Genomic DNA, 21,872 nt, shown 5'->3' with positions numbered 1-21,872 from the left:
AAAGAAAGAAGAAACTAAGAGTATGAATTATACAATGACCTACATGCAAAGAGAACCACTAAAACAAAAAATAGAAGCCTTCTTAAACACAAAGAGGACTACAACAACAACAAAGATGAACAAAGAAAGCAGATCACATGATGAAACACATGCACAAATATGCATGCACACACATAAACATTAACACAAACATTAAACGTAAAATAATATGAAAGAACTGAGACAAAACATCTCTCTCATACCAAAGCATGGAAATGGGCTTAAATGATCTATTAAAAGCAATATGGGACTTCCCTGGTGGTCCAGTGGTTAAAACTCTGCACTTCTAATGCAGTGGGTGAGGGTTCAGTTCCTGGTCGGGGAACTAGGACCCCACAAGCTGCATGGCATGGCCAAAAAAAAAAAAACCCAGCAATACACAATTCTATAAAATCTATGCTGTGTCGAGACGCACACAAAACAAAGAGAATGATAGAGATTACAAATAAAGAGATGGGCAAAACTATATCTGCCAGATGTCAGTGAAAATGGTAGAGCAGGCAGTTCCAAGGACCCATCCCGCCACAGAAACATCAAAAAAATCAAGCAAAAAATTTTAGAACCAACTTTGTCAACTCTGGAAAACAAAGGTTTACAGCAGGCAAGGGAACCCTATATCAAGAAAAAAGCAATCTATGGGGCTTCCCTGGTGGCGCAGTGGTTAGGAATCTGCCTGCCAATGCAGAGGTCACGGGTTCAAGCCCTGGTCCAGGAAGATCCCAAATGCCACGGAGCAACTAAGCCCATGCACCACAACTACTGAGCCTGCGCTCTACAGTCCATGAGCCACAACTACTGAGTCCACGTGCCACAACTACTGAAGCCTGCGTGCCTAGAGCCCGTGCTCTGCAACAAGAGAAGCCACCGCAATGAGAAGCCCGTGCACCGTAACAAAGAGTAGTCCCCATTCGCTGCAACTAGAGAAAGCCCACGCACAGCAACAAAGACACAACACAGCCAAAAATAAATAAATAAATAAGTAAAATTAATTAATTAAAAAAGAAAAAGAAAAAGGTAACCTAAACATGGTAGAAAAGCTTTGTGGTGTTTTTCTTTGCCCTTGTCCCACTAACCTCTGTGGCATATCAGTGGTCTTGAAGATGGTGGTCCACATTCCCAGGGTAGGACTCTGGTTCCAAAAGGAGCAAAACAAACCTAACTTGCAAAGAATTGTGTTTGTCTATTCTAACCTGTCTAGGAGTTACCTGAAGAACTGATACTGGTGTTCTGTTTTTGTTTTGCCTAACTTGGAACTTGCTCAGGGTAGAAAAGTGGTGGACATTCCTTGAAAATACCGTAAGGCAAATCAACTGTCCACAGCTACTTGGGGCAAAAAGATTATGACTAAAGCACAAGGTGCTCAAAGGCTTGGTGGAAAAACTAGGGAGAGAGTTTTGGGAAATCAGGGAATTCGCAGGGGCCCTTCCACACTGGGGAATTTAGAAAGCCACATGCATGCCCAGGGCAGAATACATGCACAGAAAACACCTGAGAAGACTCTAAGCTTTCTCCTCCAGCTGATCTCTAGGCTCAGTCCAAGAGGAAGTGAAGGCTAAAGCAGAGTTATAAATAGCTTGGCTAAACACTGAAGGAGTGCTCCAATACAAAGCAATTTGCAAAGACTGGGAAATATTTGTGTTTTTATTTATTTATTTATTTTTTAAAATTTATTTTTGGTTGAGTTGGGTCTTTGTTGCTGCACGAGGGCTTTCTCTAGTTGCGGCGAGCGGGGGCTGCTCTTTGTTGCAGTGCGCGAGCTTCTCGTTGCGGTGGCTTCTCTTGTTGCGGAACATGGGCTCTAGGCATGTGGGCTTCAGTAGTTGTGCCTCACAGGCTCTAGAGTGCAGTCTCAGTAGTTGCGGCACATGGGCTTAGTTGCTCCATGGCATGTGGGATCTTCCCAGACCAGGGCTCGAACCTGTGTCCCCTGCATTGGCAGGTGGATTCTTAACCACTGTGCCACCAGGGAAGTCTCTATTTGTGCTTTTAAAACTTTTTCTTTCTCTGTCAACTTCCCCCCCACCCCGGCCCCACCACCACCAACCAGGGAAGGGGATGACTGAAGGAAATCTTTATTAAAACACTAGCTGAAAAAAAAAAAAAAAACACGCTAGCTGAACACAGATAAAAAAACAGACACCAGAAACCCATACATGACAAAGAATACTGACTTTATAAATATACTTTAGAAAAGTTGCTAAAAAAACAGCTACAGCCAACAACAAGCAAGAAAAACAAACCCTAAGGAGAGGAAAAACTCTGATTTCCAGAGTTACCATATTATAGTATTCAAAATGTCCAGTTTTCAACAAAAAATGATGAAGCATGTATCCGGACAAGAAAATATGGCCCATTCCTAGAAACAAATTAATAGAAACTACCCCTGAGGAGGCACAGACATTGGACTTACTAGGCAAAGACTTTAATTCAACTAGAAAAACTAGAGAAAAAAAGCAAACTAAATGTGAAGCTAGTAGAGCAAGGAGATAAAGATCAGAGTGGGGATAAGTGAAGTGCAGAATAGAAAAATGATGGAGGGAATCAATGAAACCAAAAGTCGATTCTTTGAAAGCAACTAAATTGACAAACCTTTAGCTAGACTGACAAAGCAAAAAGAGAAAAAAAACACAAATAACTAAAATTAGAAATGAAAATGAGACATTGTTACTGACATTACAGAAGTAAAAAGGAATATAAGAAAATACTATGAACAATTAAATGCCAAAAAATTAGATAACCTAGATGAAATGAACAAATTCTTATAAATACACAATTTACCAAAACTGATCCAAGAAGAAATTAAAAATCTGAATAGACCATAACAAAGAGATTGAACCAGTAGTAGAACCCCTCCCCCACTTCTAGTACTATAAAGAGTCATCGGTGATTTGAAACATTTGAAGAAGAATTAATACCCATCTTTCCAAAATTCTTCCAAAAAACAGAAGAAAGAACACATTCTATAAAGCCAGTATTAACCTGCTAACAAAGCTAGACAAAGACACCACAGGAAAATTACAGACCAATATCCCTTATGAATATAGACACAAAAACTCAATAAAATATTGGTTAACCAAATCTAATAGCATATTAAAAGGATTATATACCATGACCAAGTGAATTTGTTCCAGGAATGCAAGGGTGGTTCAACATGAGAAAATCAATCAACATAATACAGGTTAATAGAACTACAAAAACAAACAAAAAACAAACAAAACAACACACACATGGTCATCTCAATTGACACAGAAAAAAGCATTTGACAAAATCCAACACCCTTTCATGATAAACAACAACAACAACAACAAAAAAACCTCAGAAAACTAAGAGTAAAAGGAACTCCCACCATATGATAAAGGATATTTATGAAAAACCCACAGTTAACACCGTACTTAATAGTGAAAGAATGAAAGCTTTTGCTTAAAGATCAGGAACAAGACTTGGTTACCCACTTTCACCACTGCTATTCAATATTGTACTAGAAGTTCCAGCCAGAGTAATTAGGTAAGGAAAAGAAATAAGAGCCATCTCAACTGGAAAGGGAGAAGTAAAACTTTATCTAGTCACAGATGACATGATCCTATACATAGAAAATCTCAAAGGTGTCACAAAAATAACTACTAGAGGTAATAAACCAATTCAGCAAAGTTACAGGATCCAAAATCAACATGCAAAATCAGTTGTATTTCTGTATACCAGAAATGAACACTCTGTTAAAAAATTAAGAAAATCTCACTTAAAACAGTATCCAAAAGAATAAAAGAATAAAATAAATTTAACCAAGGAAGTGAAAGACTTGTATGCTGAAAACTATAAACCATTGCTGAAAGAAATTAAGATCTAAATTAATCCATGTTCATGGATTGGAAAAGTTAATATTGTTAAGACTGCAATACTACCCAAAGAAATATACAAGTTCAATGAAGTCCCTATAAAAAGTCCATCAGTGTTCTTGCAGATTTCTAAAAGTCAATCTTCAAATTCTCATGGGATTGTAAGAGCCCCAAATAATGAAAACAATCTTTAAAAAGATCAAAATTGGACAACTCACACTTCCTGATTTCAAAACTTATTGTAAAGCAATGGTGGTAGTGGTATAAGGGTATATATATGTGTGCGTGTGTGTGTGTGTATCAATGGAATAGAATTAAGAAACCAGAAATTAACCCATACATCTATGGCCAGACACCTGTATTTTCTACAAGTGTCAAGACCACTTAACAGGGAAAGCAGAGTCTCTTCAAGAAATGCAGCTGGGGGCTTCCCTGGTGGCGCAGTGGTTGAGAGTCCGCCTGCCAACGCAGGGGACACGGGTTCGTGCCCCAGTCTGGTAAGATCCCACATGCCGCGAAGCGGCTGGGCCCGTGAGCCATGGCCGCTGAGCCTGCGTGTCCGGAGCCTGTGCTCCGCAATGGAAGAGGCCACAGCAGTGAGAGGCCCGCGTACCGCAAAAAAAAAAAAAAAAAAGAAATGCAGCTGGGACCATTGGGTATCACATGCAAAATAATAAAGTTGGTCCCCTAACTCACATCTTTTATGAAAATTAACTCAAAATATATCAATGATCTAAATATAAGAGCTCACAATCATTAAAATCTTAACAAAAAACATAGGAGTAAATCTTTATGACCCTGGATTTGGCAATGAATTCTTAGATAATGTACCAGAAGCACAAGTAAAAAAGAAAAAATAGATAAACTGGAATTCATCAAAATTAAAGACTTTTGTACATCAAAAGACATTATCAAGAAAGTGAAAAGATCAGATACAAAATGGAAGAAATTCTTTGCAAATCATATGAGTTACAAGGGTGTTATATCCAGAATACATAAAGAGGTCTTACAATTCAACATAAAAAGGGAAACAACTCAACTTAAAAATGAGTAAAGGGGCTTCCCTGGTGGCGCAGTGGTTGAGAGTCCACCTGCTGATGAAGGGGACACGGGTTCGTGCCCCGTTCCGGGAGGATCCCACATGCCGTGGAGCGGCTGGGCCTGTGAGCCATGGCCACTGAGCCTGCGCGTCCGGAGCCTGTGCTCCGCCACGGGAGAGGCCACAGCAGTGAGAGGCCCGCGTACCGCAAAAAAAAAAAAAAAAAAAAAAAAATGAGTAAAGGACTTGAATATACATTTCTCCAGAAAAGATAAACAAATAGCCAACAAGCACATGAAAAGATGCTCAATTTCATTAGTCGCTGGGGAAATGCAACTCAAAATAATGAGATACCACTTCACAAACACTACGATGGTTATATACATATATATACATATATGTATACATATACATACATATATGTATACATATACATATTTTAAAAGGAAAATAATAAGTGTTAGCGAGGATGTGGAGAAATTGGAACACTTGTACATTGCTGGAGGGAATGTAAAATGGTTTAGCATTGTGGAAAACAGTCTGTGGCTTCCTCAAAAAGTTAAACATAGAATTACCATATGACCTAGCAATTCCATTCTTAGTTATATACTCAGAAGCACTGAAAATAGGTACTTAAGCAAATAAATGTATACACTTGTTCATAGTAGCATTATTCACAATAGCCTAAAGGTGGGAAAAACCCAAAACGAACACATCAACAAATGAGCGGATAAATAAATTGTGGTATACACTTATGCAATATCATGCAGCCATAAAAAGCACTGGTATATACTACAATGTATATATGCCTTAAAAACATTATGCTAAGTTAAAGAAGCCAGACACAAATGTCACATATGGTTCCAATTATATAAAATATCTAGAAAAGGTATATCCATAGAGAGAAAACAGATTGATGGTTGCCTGGGGCTGGAGGGAGAGGGAACTGTGAGTAAATGCTTAATGGCTATACGGTCTCCTTTTGGGGTGTTGAAGTGTCTGGAACTAGATGTGGTAGTGGCACAACACTGAATTGTGTACTAAATACCACTGAACTGTTCACTGTTAAATGGTTAATTTTACGTTGTGAATGTCATCTCAGGAAAAAAAAAACAAAAAAACGTATATCCGTAAAATTCAAACAAAGGAAGAAGGGGTCCATGACTTACTATCAGGTGGCGTAGAATTTAGACAACTAAAATACTAATTTCAAGCCATGTAGTTTTTAAGGGTCTCTTAACTTATGCAATGTGTATAACAAACCATCTAAATGTTCATTAGTAACATGGCCATCTGACACTTTTAAATAGAACTTATAACTAAGAGCTGAAAACCACTTAAACAAGCATTTGGTGGATCAAGGTTATGAATGTTCAGAAAGCACACAGGATTGGCAGCCTTCTGGGGTTAGTCCCAGATTGGGCACCGTTTAGCTCTGGGTAAGTTTCTTCAGCTGGCTGGGTCTTCGTTTCTTCATATGTAAAATGAGAGGGTCGGACAAGATCATCAGTAGGCCTCCTTTTTAGTTACAAAAAGTCTGTGCAATCTATTCCCCAAGACAGAATGCAAAAAGGGCTATACTTCATTCATAAACACCGAGACAAATCTCACCTGCCAGTGATGGAGGTTGGAGAGAATAGCACTTTCTAAAGTAGCCAGGGCAGGATGGTTTACAGATGAAAAATTAACCCCAATTCAAGCCACAGCTGGAAGAGAATTGGTGTCAAATATCAACAGCTGGGTACAAATGTTATTTGCATTTTTTGGCAAACATTTGATGTGGGTTTGGTGTGAGCAAGAATTCTCTCTCCAAAATATAATAGCTTAAGTGGAAAGCTTTGATAACTCAATGCATTCCTGGTAAGTGTGTTGAAATCTGATTTTTTGACAAAAATACACCTGGAAAGCATAGTGCCTAAGGAAACAGTGATTAGTCACAAACCCCAGATACGAGACTTACAGTGATCATTGATGAAGAAATATTTCTAGCTCACAAACACAATGACAAAACCAACAGCTACCCAATCTGCTCCCTGATTTTCTTATACTTGAGCACAACTGCTAATTTTGTATAAATATAAGCAGGAAAATAGCTTTTGGAAATCTTAAAACAAAGCCTATTTTCTGCCACTATCCACCCACAACCATCTGCCAGGCTCCTCCTAAGGAAGCTTCATGGGGAAAACCAGTTTCTGAAGCTATAGGTCAATCATTTTAAGTGTAACTAAACTATTTTAGATTTCAAATCTGTTTGTTTAATAAGTCCGAGAGAAATAAAACTAAGTTTAGTGGTCACCACATTTTGGTTTAAAATAACAATAAAAAGAGTAAAAAATAAAAAAGAAATCTTTTGACTCTGAAGCTCTAATTGTTACTCATTCACTTATTTATTCAACAAATATTTCAGCAACTACCATGTGCCAGGTTCCGTGCTGAGTGCAGGAAATACGATGGAGAACCAGTCCCTGCCATCATGAGGCTCATGAAAGGACTAGTAAGCAGACAAATAATTTAAAGTATTTCCTTCATATCACTCACAGATAAAGGGACAGAGAATAACAGAGGAGGACGGCCACAGAGCACCTCTCTGAAGAGGGGACACCTGAGGCCTAAAAGATGAGAAGGAGCTAGAGAATAGGCAGAGAGGAGTATTCTAGGCAGAAGGAATGCCCATGTGCAAAGGCACTGAGGCAGGAAATCATTCATTAAAGTCTGGACCGGATCCATCAGTGGGCTCAAGTGTGGTGAGGAGATAAAGTAATATGGATGAGTTTGGAGAGGAAGGCAGTGCAAGACATGAAAGATCTTACAGTCATGGTAGGATTTTGGATTTTAAATGCAATGGGAAGCAGTGGGAGGGTTTTTAGGAGACAACTGAGAAAATCTGATTTCCAAAGGATAACATTTGCTACCACGTGAGTTGACTGGAAATGGGCAAGAACAGAAGTGGGGAGAAGTGCTGCTGCAGGGCAGAGAAAAACAGATGAACTCAATACATATTTTGGAGCTCAGGTCAAAAGACTTGTCGGGAAAAAAAAAAAAAAGACTTGTCGAGGGACTGTTCCAGGTGTTGGATTGAGGAAAGGAAGGAATCAAGGTGAGTCTTAGATGTCACATCCGAGATGGCGAAGACTGGGGCAAGCAGTGGTGGGATGGAGAGGTGGTGGTAACACATTTGGGAGCATGCAGGCGAAAGATTGCACGTGGTAAGTGTGGGCATGTCTGTGAGACTTCCAAGTGTTGGCATCAACAAAGCATTGGATATAGAAGAATGGAATTCAGCGCAGAGTTCTGGGATAAAGATAAAAATTTTGAAGTCACCAGATAAAGATAGTATTCAAATTCATGGCAGGGAAGAGTACATACAGAGAGAAAAAAAGAGAAGTCCCAAATGCTGTGTAAATGTTAGGCAAGCAAAGTTCGCCTAAGACAGCTTCTTAAGGACAGTAACTTTGTCCCTGTAGTCAAATACCACAGTCATATACAATTGGAAAGCATGTACTGACAGCCATGGTCTAAACAACCTGAAAGCATCTAACAGTGGCGGTGAATGAGCATTTGAAAAGTGGTGACTGGACCATCGTGGCAGGGATGGGGAGGGACGACAATTCTCTCTCTGGGCACGCTGATGTTTGGGGGGTGATCTGGGAACTTAAGAGTGCTTGAGATGGTAAGGTGTGAGGTACACTTATGAACTGCTATAGAGAATTTAAGCAGCCATAATTTTCATCCGTGATAAACTGCAAGACAGAATTATTTTTTACAGCATACAATCTCAAAACTTTAAAGGAAGCATTTATTATAAGCTTCATAATCAGCACTATTTCTAGTGGCTGTGAAGCTTGCTTAGTGAGAGGCATTCTCTGTGTGCCCTTGGAGCTAATGGGACTGGGCAAATAATTTAACCCTCCTTACTTCACAGCTAAGGAAATAAATCCTAAGCTTTTCCATAAAGTTACATATCCATGGTCACAACTAATAAACAGAAAGGTTAGACTAGTCATTCCCAACCTTAGCTGCAATCAACAAACCCCGTCTGGGGGAGCTTACCAAAAACCAGTCAACCAGCAAATCACACAAGCAAACAAAGAACTAAAACAAAAGATAATATACCGACTCACTTTTGGAGATCCTGATTCAGTCAGCCTGGGGTGAGACCCACACATCTGTACTTTAAAAGCTCCCCTGGGGGGCTTCCCTGGTGGCGCAGTGGTTGAGAGTCCGCCTGCCAACGCAGGGGACGCGGTTTCGTGCCCCGGTCCGGGAAGATCCCACATGCCGCGGAGCGGCTGGGCCCGTGAGCCATGGCCGCTGAGCCTGCACGTCCGCTGAGCCTGTGCTCCACAACGGGAGAGGCCACAACAGTGAGAGGCCCGTGTACCGCAAAAAACCAAAACAAAACAAAACAAAAAAACTCTCCTGGGTGCTTCTGATGGCTAGAAGTACTGGACAGCACTTGGGCTCAGGCTTTCTGATCCACGTCCTCGTTATTTTTTACCTCCTCACTGCTAAATCCTTATCACCTGTACTTCCTTACCTACCCAAACCACTCTTCCCTTCCCCCATGCACTCTACCTCTGCATGGTTCTTCTGAAGGAAATTAGAAACCCCTGGATCCAGGTCTTCCTCCAAGATTGCTACCAATCTCTTCCTCTGCCTCTCCCTCTCCCCACTTTCCCTGGCCTCATCACAGACACTCAGAGTTTTGCTCTTCATACTTTTCCTCTTTCCATTCTACTCTTTCTCTAGCTGGTCTCATTCACTCATTTCCGCAAGGTTTTTGTGTTGATGCTGGCCAGCAGGCTTAGCTCCAGCCTGGACCTGACCCGCTGCCCAACATCCAGGCCTGTGGAACTTAAGACTTACTTACAAAATAGCAAAATGTTTGCATTATAGAGCACCTTAAATCGTTTCCCTATATAAATACGTAGTTCCATTGAGGTTAATCCAAGGTATACTGAGATGGGGAGAGTGGGCTGAGTGGGCTGGAGTTAGTTCAATTACACAGATGTGGCAGACACACACTACGGTGGCCCTATATAATTCCTGTCCCCTAGTACCTATGTCTTTGTGTAATTCCCGCCCCTTGAGTGTGGGCAAGGCCTGTGACTTGCTTCTAAGGTATAGAATATGGCAAAGGTGATTTTACAGATGTGACTAAGGTCTTCAATCAGCTGACTGAGCTAATCAAAGCGTACCAGGCTGCATGGGCCTGATTATAGATGAGCCTTTCACAAAGGCCTAGGTCTTCCCTGAAGCAAGAGACGTCACGCAGCAGAAAGTCTTCCATTGCTAGCTTTAAAGAAGCAAATTCCTAGGAACTCTACAGCCGCAAGTAAGTGAACTCTGTCTACAACCTGAGGGATCTTAGAAGTAGATCCTCCCCTATTTGAGCCTCCAGAGAACACAAGAGAAGCTGCCACTTTGATTTCAGCTTTGTGCTGGACTCCTAGCCCACACTGTAATGTATGTGTTGTCTGTAATAGCTTATTACTCAGCAGTAGGTTAACTAATATAGACGTCTCATGTTAAAAGCTGAAATCCTGCATCTTGGCTATTCCTAATTTGGGCTTACCTGGCCACTGACCAAGATCTACTTATAAGTGAGAAGAGCACATAAGAGACAGCCATTAGTAAGATAGGAGCTGTGTGTGCCCATGACCCCTGGTGGCCGTGGGACTGAGCAGAGGAAGTACACAGTGTTCTTCCATACGCTAATGGTTAAAGGTCTTCAACAATGGCAAATGGAAAATGTCATTGCTCTAGAATGTGCTATTTGTCAAATCAAGTTTGTATACGGCAGGTGAAATAATTTTTTTTGATTGGAGTAGATTTCTTTTGTTCTATCAGTGGAAGGTAACTGCAGTGATCCTAGGCTTTCCTGAGGGTAACAGATGTTCACTCTGAGGGAGGGTCAATGTTCAGAGAAATTTTATCATCTTCTTGACCTGCAATGTTACTCTAGTCAGCCAGCCAGGGAAGTAGGGGTTTTGTTCAAATATGCATTACAAGAGAGGTTTCATGAGAATAACAAGACATCTTTAAGTATACACATAACTCTTAATCTTGATACAAGACCCCATTTCGAGACAGCCCATGCTTAAAATCCTGTGCCAAATAGATTACTGCTAAAGAAATATGTGGCTCAGTGTTACCTTCCTCTTCCCTGTTAAAATGTTAAGCTTTGCAGTAGGTCACAATTAAAAAGCTTAAGCTCATGTGTTTGAAATAAGAAATAGTCCCCCTTCAGACAAATACGAAAAGAAAAAGATGTGGTAGGAAGGCACATAGGGTCTGATTTGGTATTGATCCTTTTGAATGGTGCTGGTAAGTCAATGGATACTGACAATGGCATGGAAGGTGATTTTCCTGGAAAGCAAGGGAGCCACCTGGGGAGGATAAGAGGGGTAGGGGGAGATTTGATTCCCATGGCATCAGAGCTGGCAGAGATGTCAGAGGTTATCTAATTCTACCCATCTGTCCTATGATACAAGTTGGGAAATACGAAGATGATAAAATCACCAGCCAATTAAATGGCAGAGAAGGGATTAAAGCCCAGCTCAACAAATTCTCTGATATTCTATTGCACTGTGATGTCTTGTTTTCCCCACTGATGCCTCCTCCAAAAAATAAGTAATTCTTGTGCCCTTCTGAGACTTGTAGTCACTGAAGTTGGTTAGAATTATTAGTTCTGCACAGGATAAGTTGCATTACATGATACAATTGTCAATACTTTACAGTCATCGATGGCAGTAATGACTTTAAAAAAAGCAGCTCTAGACTAACCATATGCTCAGCCTTAGCTCCCACATCATTTACTTCCTTGGTGAGAAACCAATGACACACGGGCCACATGTACACCTGCACCAAGTTTGGCAGGGTGGCCTCCTTTCTAGAGTTTTAGGAAATTGCTCATCTTGCAGATGGGGAAACCAAGGTCCAGAAAGGGCTAAACTCAGCCACGTCCTGGCCCAGACCCAGCTTCCAAAGCTTTGTGCTGGTTGAGAGCTTTAGCACTTACCGGCTAGGTCTGGCAGACAGAGGAGTTATCCTCCTGATAGGGCTGGGTTTGATTGATGGATGGCTAGAAGCCACAGGTGGATCTAATGCACTCAGTCTGGGAAGCAAAAAACAAACATTAATTGCCTGATGGTGTTAAGAGTGGAGGAGGTTGTTTTCTAGATGAAATTTAAAACTCTGCTACACAGATGCTGTCAATAAGTGGACTGAGAAGTACAATAAGTACTCCTTTGAAGGGTACTTCTTTCACATTAAAGATGGGAGGCAGTGGTTAAAAGTGTGATGACTACCCGAATTTCATTCCTGGCTCAGTAACTTATCAGCTGTGTGGCATAAGGCAAGTTACCGAACTTCTCTAAACTTCATTTTCCTGACCTGTAAAATGGGAAAAATAATAGTACTTTACACAATTGTTAGGACTAAATGAAAAACATCGCCGAGACAGAACTCGACATGCTCCACGATGCTTGCTGTTATCATGCTGTGGTTAAAAGAAAAACAACTCTTGTGTTATAGAACATAATATTCAGAATTACTTGAGATACCCTTAACCTTTTGAAATGTAATAGTTTGTCAAGGGACAACAAAACCTTTCAGTCGAAGGTGTACATACAGGCCAATAAAATTTGTTTGAAATACAGCATTATAGTCAAATACAGCAGTACACACTATGGAGCAATTTCTGAAATGTTACTCTTACTACTCTCCCCCTGCCTCCCCAAAAAACAACCCTGGCAATAAAAAACAAACAAACAAACAAAACCCACTAAGCACAGTTGCAAATACCCTATTCAACATTTTTTTAGAAGATAGGATGTGTGTGTGTACTGTATATATTTTTTTAATGTGCCCTCCAGATATTTTAATTTTTCCCTTGGTCTTCTGCAGAAGGAAGATATGTAACATATCTTCAAATATACTTAGAGCTGTATCTTAATCATAATGATGATCTTGAATTACCAGGAGAAAAAAGGGTACTCTTTTTAGAAAGGCAGAAAAACACAATTTGTAACTATTTTTACCTATACTCAATTACAAGATACCCCAGCACATGAAAGTTACCCCTTTGTTTAAAACAAACAAACCACCCCATCAAAAAACACACTCCAAGGACTCTAGAAGCTTACTGAACTACAAGTACTAATATTAGTTTCATCAGAAAAACCAAGAAATGGTGGTGTTGTCCAGTGGAGGACCTGTGCAAAAATAAACTCTTCAATTTAATAATATAAAAACAAATATGTCACTTAAGTTCTTGAAAAGCACTGGAAAAATGTGTGTGCAAGTAACTGAAATCTGTGGAACAGTTACAATCACCAAAATAAGGAAGGCTTAATTTTTCTATTTTACTTAAAAAACAAAAACAAAAAAACAAACTGGTGATCAGTTTTTGATAAATTCTGGATTTGCCACATCTCCAGAAACTGTACAAATACAGTTCTTTGTTTTACTTATATTATTTATAACATGTGTATCACAAGGCAAATTTGCTTCATGCTTTACTTCAGTAAAATGGAAATAAAAACCTTTCTCCGAAATCAGCACTAAAGTTGTTTTGAGTTCTTAATAGCAAGGAGATACATCCAATTAAAAGCAGAATGAACACAGTCATACTACACATCAAATCAAAATTATTTTCTTTATATCATCAGCAATGAGTAACTCCAGAGGTAGTATGGAAGAAACGAGCATGGATCCTATCAGGTCACAACCAATGAAGAAATTAAATTTATTTTTTCCTATGGTTTTGACCATAAATTGCTTTACATATTCAGGACCTGAATAAAAACCACTCTCAGCAGAAACCCTGGTCCATTAAATCAACTGACATATCAATTTACAACTTTCAGGACTGCAGATATAAAAAATGTAAAGTATAAAATTATGAAGTTTGAAATGGTTTTAATCATATTCATTAAAAATATTTACATTTCCCAGTACTTACTTGACAAAACCCCTTGCAATATAATTCTACTCTAAACTTTTATTTATAAAATGAGGCTCATTTATGAGATTTCAATGAATGTTATACTGCAAATTACTTACATTCTGTAAAATATTTTAAGAACTTTTCATATCAAAGGTAGTTTATATTGGATTATCTGAAACCCAATAGTGCCCACAGATGAGCTTCTTATAATTCTTTTCATTAATGCTTGGAAAGCACTGTGAAAATGAAAAGTGCTGTTAAGTGCTATCCTCTCCCTTAAATTTTCACTTATACTGTGTGCACATTGTGAAATAAACACATATGCAGCATGTCCATGTTTTGATATGTATTTTTATTTCCCTGCAGTTTTCACTTATCAAGAACAAGTAACAGGGAAAGTTGTCTGAACTAGTGCATAAACAAACATTCTGAAACACCACTACACGTATCTAATATACAAGAACCGTATAAAAAAAGTCACTAAAACACTACACTGTGAAGGTGTCCAACGCTTACAGTCAGACGTTTTCCAACCCGTTACTTGCCTTGTAGCCACAGGAAACCTCTCCAAAACTGAAAAGACAAAATCTTGCCACGACCCCCCCCTCCCAGCACCCGGGATGGCTCGATATCTAGACCTCCAATGGTTACTGCAATCACACAATGCAGTACATACCTGGCAAAATATCCTTTATGTGGTGTGGTACAGGTAAAGCCAGTTAAAATATGCAGTCTTCAGATAAAATGTAATCCTTGAAAAATGTTCATACCTGCACAGTTTAAATGTGCTAGATGCATAATTTTTCCTAGTCCTTTTTTCTGTGTAATCATTTTTTATAAACTGGTATTATAAATAGAAATATACATTCAAAATATATGGAAAAGTGAGTTACTACATTAAATTTGCATGTATCGATCCATCCCTTTCCCCTGCACAGTAATAGAAAATACTATTTTGCCTTGAACTTCATATTTGACAGTGAAATGCCACTAAAGTATTTACCAAAAAGTCCATCTAGTCAAATTGTGAAACAAAATGAACCAAGTGAAAACTTTACAGTTCCTTTAGAAAAAAATTACAAGAATTTCATTTCCTAGCTATGAATCTTTAACTTTTTAGACACAAAGTTGGATTTATTTTTACAAGATACAAAATGTAAACATGGCAAAATAAATAGTTAAAACAAGTGATGCAGGATCCCATTTCATGCTCATGATCCCATTAAAGAATTATTTTTTAAAATCCATTCAGTTGCAAATTCAAGTGCAAAAGCATGATGATGAATATCTACTATTCAAGTAACAGAAATAATATTGATGATACAAATAAACTATATTACAAGGTAGTGATTTTCCCAATTTTACAAAATATACATCATATATCGATTTAACATCCGATATACTCTAGTCCATTTAGGTCCATTGTTATGCTCTGTGATCCACAGAGTGTCGCCTTTTGCATTCAGCTGGAATATGAATGACTGTACACCATCAGCACAGGTCAAAGTCACATGTTTTAGGTTATGTCACTTCCATAGCTACTGTTGTCTCTGCTATTCCATTTAAACCCAATCTTTCTGGTTCATGGTTCTCTCTATAATAAGGCAAAGAGTAAAATAAACATTAATACTCTATAGAATATCATGTGTATCACTTAGTATTTATAGATACATTTTTATGTCATTACAACAAAACATATACTGCAGAAGAACATCTCACATTTTTACAATTTCTATACAGGAATGAGGAAAAGCTTTCTTCAGCTAAAAAAATCCTAGTAATTCCTAAGAACTTGATTATAACTATTTACTTAGGAAAGACAGTAATTTAACACAATATTTCAGTAGAAGCCAATGGTAAATTACTTATGAAATATATAACATATGACAATCCAAGTGTTTTTACAATAGATGGAGCATATGATGCTCAAAAAGAATAATCATTTGGAGCACAATATTACTTAAATTATTTTCTACTATAGTTTAATTTTACAGGTTTAAGGTCATGTAGTTATTTTTTTTTTTTTTTTTTTTTTTTTGCGGTACGCGGGCCTCTCACTGTCGTGGCCTCTCCCATTGCGGAGCACAGGCTCCGGACGCTCAGGCTCAGCGGCCATGGCTCACGGGCCCAGCCGCTCCGCGGCACGCGGGATCTTCCCGGACCGGGGCACGAACCCGCGCTCCCTGCACTGGCAGGCGGACTCTCAACCACTGCGCCACCAGGGAAGCCCAAGGTCATGTAGTTATTAATCCATGCAGATCAATTTTTTTGATTCTTACGCATTAGTGTCATAGAAAGAAAAAATCTGAAATACATTATCATGGATTTAGTTAATTCCAGAATATTCTCAATTTAAAAATATACGTAGAATAATTTACTTTCCCTTTGTGTATAATATTGAAGAAAATACAAATTTTGATTTGAAAACTAAAGCTCTGGAAGCTAATAACAACTCTAGCCTTCTGGACTGTCTACACTACAAAGAAGTAATAGAAGAATAAATGAAGCTTCTAAAATAGACGGATGTATTTTTTCAGTTTGATGGTTCCCAAGTTGATGTGGGTTTTTTTTTCCTTTTTTTTTTTTTTTTTTTTTTTTTTTTTTTTACAGTTCTGATTGGCATTTAAACATCCTACCAGTGACCTCAAACAAATGATCTAAGTCACAGAGCTTTAGACTAAGCAGATATTCAGTATCTGTTGAAAAGCAAGTCAATCAATTGACAAGACATCTATTGCTTGAGCGGTTAAAAAAAAAAAAAAGTCTTTTTCCTCCCACAGGATAGCCAGCAGAAAGGGACAGAATGATACTTGAACACACACACACACACACACACACACACACACACACACACCTTGCTATGCTGCTGATGGCACTGCTAGGAGTAACCTTTGGCACTCTGTCCATACTGGCAGCAACTGTGGCAAGTTTTAAGGCTGTTGGCGATGGTGCTGAAGTCCGTGTATTGATATGCACATTGACTGGAGAAACAACACTGACGTTATTGAGGTGCACTGCATTTGTCAGGCAGGAATTGTTCATGGGAAGTGTTTGAGGACTGCTTGTGCACAATGCTGGGATTAAGTGGTTTGTAGTGGTGTGGCCAACTGTCCTTACAAGTTGTACAGCTGAAATCCCTGGGCTGGATGATAAAGCCATGTTGGTGGAGTATAATGTTTTAGAGGTTCCTGAAGAAGAAGGAAAAAAAAAAAATCGTTCCATTCAAGTCATGAGACATTAAACTTTTTAAAAAATTAGGAACTTAAAAATAAAAAGAAATGCAAACATTTGTAATCTAGTTAAATACCAAATTAACCTTCCACGCAACGGCCTCTCCAAAGAGACCTTCTGATTGGTAACATATTCACCTGTTTCAACCCCAAAGACACCCTCTTTCTACTAGCCTACACAAAAGGGTTTGCAAAGTATTCTGCTGCCTCCGTATTTGGAAACTGTATAATAGGACAGAGAGGTCCTCTCTGGAGATTGAGGGCAGGTGCAGATGAAGGTTGGACTTCCATTAGAATTTACACATGCAAGAACATCAGTAAGGAAGGGCAATCACAATCATGGGTATATGTAAAAGCAAGAGGAAAACCTTAGAGTCTGAGCAGTAGTTGAGGGTTGATAGGAACAGCAAATCTTTGAGGACTTGGTAGTAAGCAGCAGAAATACGTTCACAGCAACACTGTATTTCATGAGGAGGAGTCAGAGAAAGCAGGCCTGTGAGTATGTAAGACTGGGAAGGTAAACCCAATTTCCAATTTACTGATAAATTGTATTTCGCCTTTTTATAAATGTACAAATGATTCAACGATGATGGTTAGCAATTAGCTCGATGTGTTTCCTAAGATGTGAGGCAACTGACAGTATGTGGATAAAACGAGGCAGGGTGAAGTGTTACATAGGTAGGAATCCAGTGGGGGTGGGAGGAAACAGGGAGCAGGCTCTATGTGAATTCTAGAAAACATCCAGCTATTCCACCATACATATCCATAGATATTATGAAGAGTCCAGATTGATTTCTTGTACGATGTTTCCCCTTGGATTTGAAAACCAAAAACCATACCTCAAATCACTGAGTTGCAACTTTGAGCTAGTAAGTATCACATGAGACAGCAGGCTTACCTGAAGGCTGGACTACACCGTTTATGTTGTTGTGGCCAGTGCTCTGTTCCTTGGTTACCTCACTGCGACTTGGAACAGGTGCACTGACCACCGCAGATGCAGCAAAATGGGCGCTGGCTGAGTCAAGTGTTTTAGACATACAGTCAGAGGTGCTTGAGCCCTATAAAATAAACAAAATTAAACTCTCAACTTTTCAGACATGAGTTCACGAACATGTTAAGAAATGAGCAAACTCAAGAGGCTGCTGCCTTTTTCATCTTGAACAGTTACAGGCGTTTAGGTTAAGAGATCTAGGACTCCACAGGCTATTTTCATCATATGAAACCGGAAAGTGACTAAAAACTGGGAAGCAATTATTTATGAGAAAGAACTAGGGTAGTAAACAACCCACACCTTTAATGCCCTATTCATTTTTCCAGTAAGTGTTAATGAATGCCATTAAAAATACTTGACAGTCTACATACTACGGGCAAAATGAAATAACAGAGATGACTAACAGTCATTTTTGTCCCAAAGTAAAACTGTGTCTTAACCTAATGTTTTAGTAGGTTGGAAATACCTGAGATTCAGAAAAGGCAAACAAAGGCAAATTGAATGGTCATATTCCTTTTGATTCTATATTAAACTGCTTAGCTGTTACTAACAGCTTTTTAGTGGCTTAAACGACATAAGTTTATTCTCAAACGGTTCTGGAGGCCAGAAGTCCAAAATCAGTCTTACAGGCTCATATCAAGGTGTTGGCAGGGCTTTTTTCTTCTGGCAGTACAGTTTTATAAGGTATTTTTACTCTTATCCCGACTGTCAATCATTTAATGGTGCCTAGGAAAACCTCACCTAGTGGCAATTTTTTTTTCTTCAGGGAAATGTGATTCAAATAGGCAAAGGGCTATGTTGTCTGGATTTATGGCACAAGTCGAGACAATTACCTCTCAGCTCATGGGGCATGTTCACATGGCACTTAAATGCACAGGTTAGGAAGGAGTCAGGATAGTCATATCCTTGACAAAAATATTTCTGGGGGAGTAGGCGTGGGGGATAATGGTTCTAAGAGAATATAATTACTTCTATGAATTCTTAATAACCCTTCCAAAAATATGTACTTATTTCTTTCCTAAATTAAAAATACTATATTTGGCTCTAGTGCCCCTCTCATAAAATATAAACTAGTCACTTAAAATTATGTAAATTAACTGAAAAGACACTTAGGTTTGATCTCCAGAATCAAGAGTGGCAATGACAAGGTTATCTTCTGTGACCTGACTAAAATTTTCAAAAAAAGACATAATTATGAAAGAAAGGAATAGACATAACCATGATTAAAGGACAGGTTTACCTGTGCTTTTGGATGTGTCTGTTGCGAGGAATGCTGAGATTGCTGTTTCTGCTGAAGCTGAGCAAGTTGCTGCCTTTGCATTTGAACTAACTGCTGTTGATGAGTCTGAAACTGCTCTTCTGTGATACCCCCTGTCACTGGAAAAGGACATTAATTTTAGAAATACGTATGTTTTAAAGTACCTTTAACAACACAAGTAGAATACAATATGAAGTTATTCCACGATTAAGATGAAAAGCAATTTCAAATCACAATATACATCAGCAGCAAAGAACTGAATAAAAACGACAGGTCTTTCAGCCAAAGTGATAATTATGCTAATATCTATGACCTTCTAATATCACATGCTAAAAAAGTTCCTATATGTAGATTTTACTGTATAACGTAGTTCAAATATAAGGATTCTCCCTTTTATTCAGACTTAAACCATAGTTTAAGCCAATAGATTTGATGTCTAAAATAAGTCCTATCTATAAAAACACGGGCTGGAAATCAGAGAAGTGTTCAGCATCCTCAGATGTAATCAACTATGCTGTTACCAACTGTTAAAAGTTACTAAATGTCAAATAAAAAGAAGACATTTAAAACTTTTATTTAAAAAATTACTTAAGAAGAAGTTACAATAAGAAACACTTTTTTCAAAGAAATGTAAACAAACTTCCTTCACCACTGATAATTTAAGGAGATCACTGATAAACTGATTTAGAGGACACAAAGCTATCTCCACAGAAGTCAGTATGTTACTAGAGTCACAAAACATTAAATCACATCAGAATACATGTACTACTAGAGAAATTTTACTCTATTTTTCTTTACTTCTTTCTTTCCTCTCTCCCAACTATTTCACTTAATCAACAAGTATTTACTATCTATGATGAAAAGTGCTGCATTAAGAGTTAAGAATGAATACAGGGAAAAAATAAATTAAAAAGAGGGTCCCTGCTATAAACTCCTACAGTGTAGTTGGGAAGAAACGATACATATAAAGAAATACCAACTAATATGAGTCAACCTTTAAATGTAATCTAGCTATCTAATCAATATGACCTGAAGGAGTTTAGATAGGAGACTATACCTTCAACCTATGTTACTTAACTAGCCCCCGTCCTCAAGTTTTCCATTTAGTAGGATCATGACTGAGAAATTAAAAAAAATTTTTTGATGATAAATTAGACATATAACAAGTTATGCAAAGTACAGCTTATTTTCTATGAAAAAGGAATTAGGCCCCAGAGATGGACAAAGCGTTAGATATACCTTCATTTCTGTTCTACAATGTTATCATTAAAATTAGTACTGGACTATCAGGAAAAAACAGTTCTGAGATAGCAATTTTATTTTTAGAAGATTAAAAAACCTGGGCCTATGATAGTGCTCACTCTAAAATTTTACTATTACCTGTATTTTTGAAGTACACATTAGTTATCTTACTGAATTACCAACAAAATCAAATGTCTTTCTTTGCACATGTTAAGTTCACTGCAAGTGTTCTATTTTTAGATGAAAAAAATTTTAATTCTAAATTTAAAATCTTCAAAATGAAATGAAAATGTGAAGTATTCATGAATTTCCAGCTGTTTGAAAACCTTGGGAAAGAGATGAAAAATAGTTTATTAGATACAAAGCCAGGAAAGAAAATCTTAAGTTAAATCCAAATAAATCTGTTTAAGTCCTATGTGTATAAACAGCGTACCAATTCAAAAGAAATGGACTTGGAATATGGTGTATGGTCTACTCCCTCAAATTCAGCGTTATGTTTGTCCAGAGCTAAGGTTTATGTTGTGATGAAAATGTGAGAGGTCACAGTGGTTAATTTTAAGTGAGGAATAAACCAAATAAAGAGAATACACTTTTAGTAGCTATTTAAAAATTGAGAGAGAAATGAGAATCTTTTCTTTTTCCAAAAGCTTTTAAGTCAGACAATTATAAAATCTTACTAATCAGAATAAAGTATACATATAAATTACTAGAAAGAACAAATTGTATTCTTTTAATAAAAAAATTACTTTTGGTTAGTAGTCACTAGCTAACAAAGTGTTGCCAACTAGAGGTATTCTACTTGCTTTTATAAAAAGATGATCACTTTATGTAGCTATTAAAAAGGGATGCTAATAAAACTTCCTATTTTCTGGGGGGATATGTCTACTTACTGCCCTGACTTGTTGAAACCATTAATTTGCTCAGGAACCCCATCCTTTTCCCCATAGAAAACACATAAAATCCCAACCAAGATGCAACTGAAATTACTCAAATTAATGTTCAAGTGTTGCCTAACTTTTTAAAACTCAGGCTGACTTTGATATCAAAATTCTCATCCCTGCTTCTGTTATTAGTTGAAAACCACTGATAAAAAACTTAATTCCAAAATATGGATATGCTTAAAATACTACATTCATTTTTTCCCTCTTCCCCCTCACCACAAGCTCAGCATGTTGGATTCATTCTTGACATCTAGTTCTTTTTTTACTAAAAGGTGTTTTGTGCTTGAAAAATGCTTACGTTCCCCATTCAGAATTTTCTAGAGCATTAAACACTTTTAGACAAAAATAG

The 21,872-nt window shown here is 38.1% G+C and overlaps 1 protein-coding gene across 1 annotated transcript in view; it reads right to left on the bottom strand.

The window, feature by feature from the left end:
* Positions 1–15,382: 15,382 nt before the first annotated feature.
* The window catches only part of EPC2 (enhancer of polycomb homolog 2), a gene marked incomplete at both ends in the record, with an annotated part of 106,153 nt that continues 99,663 nt past the window's right edge, over positions 15,383–21,872 (bottom strand). Inside the window, 4 exons of the mRNA XM_079710644.1 lie at positions 15,383–15,455; positions 16,716–17,049; positions 17,990–18,149; positions 19,323–19,459. Coding sequence (XP_079566770.1) covers positions 15,383–15,455; positions 16,716–17,049; positions 17,990–18,149; positions 19,323–19,459 — 704 coding nt within the window. The remainder of the gene's footprint in view (positions 15,456–16,715; positions 17,050–17,989; positions 18,150–19,322; positions 19,460–21,872) is intronic.

The sequence above is a fragment of the Hyperoodon ampullatus genome (assembly GCF_949752795.1).
Source record: "Hyperoodon ampullatus genome assembly, chromosome: 8".
Lineage (NCBI taxonomy): Eukaryota > Metazoa > Chordata > Mammalia > Artiodactyla > Ziphiidae > Hyperoodon > Hyperoodon ampullatus.
Note: the sequence above shows the minus strand (reverse complement) of the source record. Positions and strands in the feature narration are given on the sequence as shown.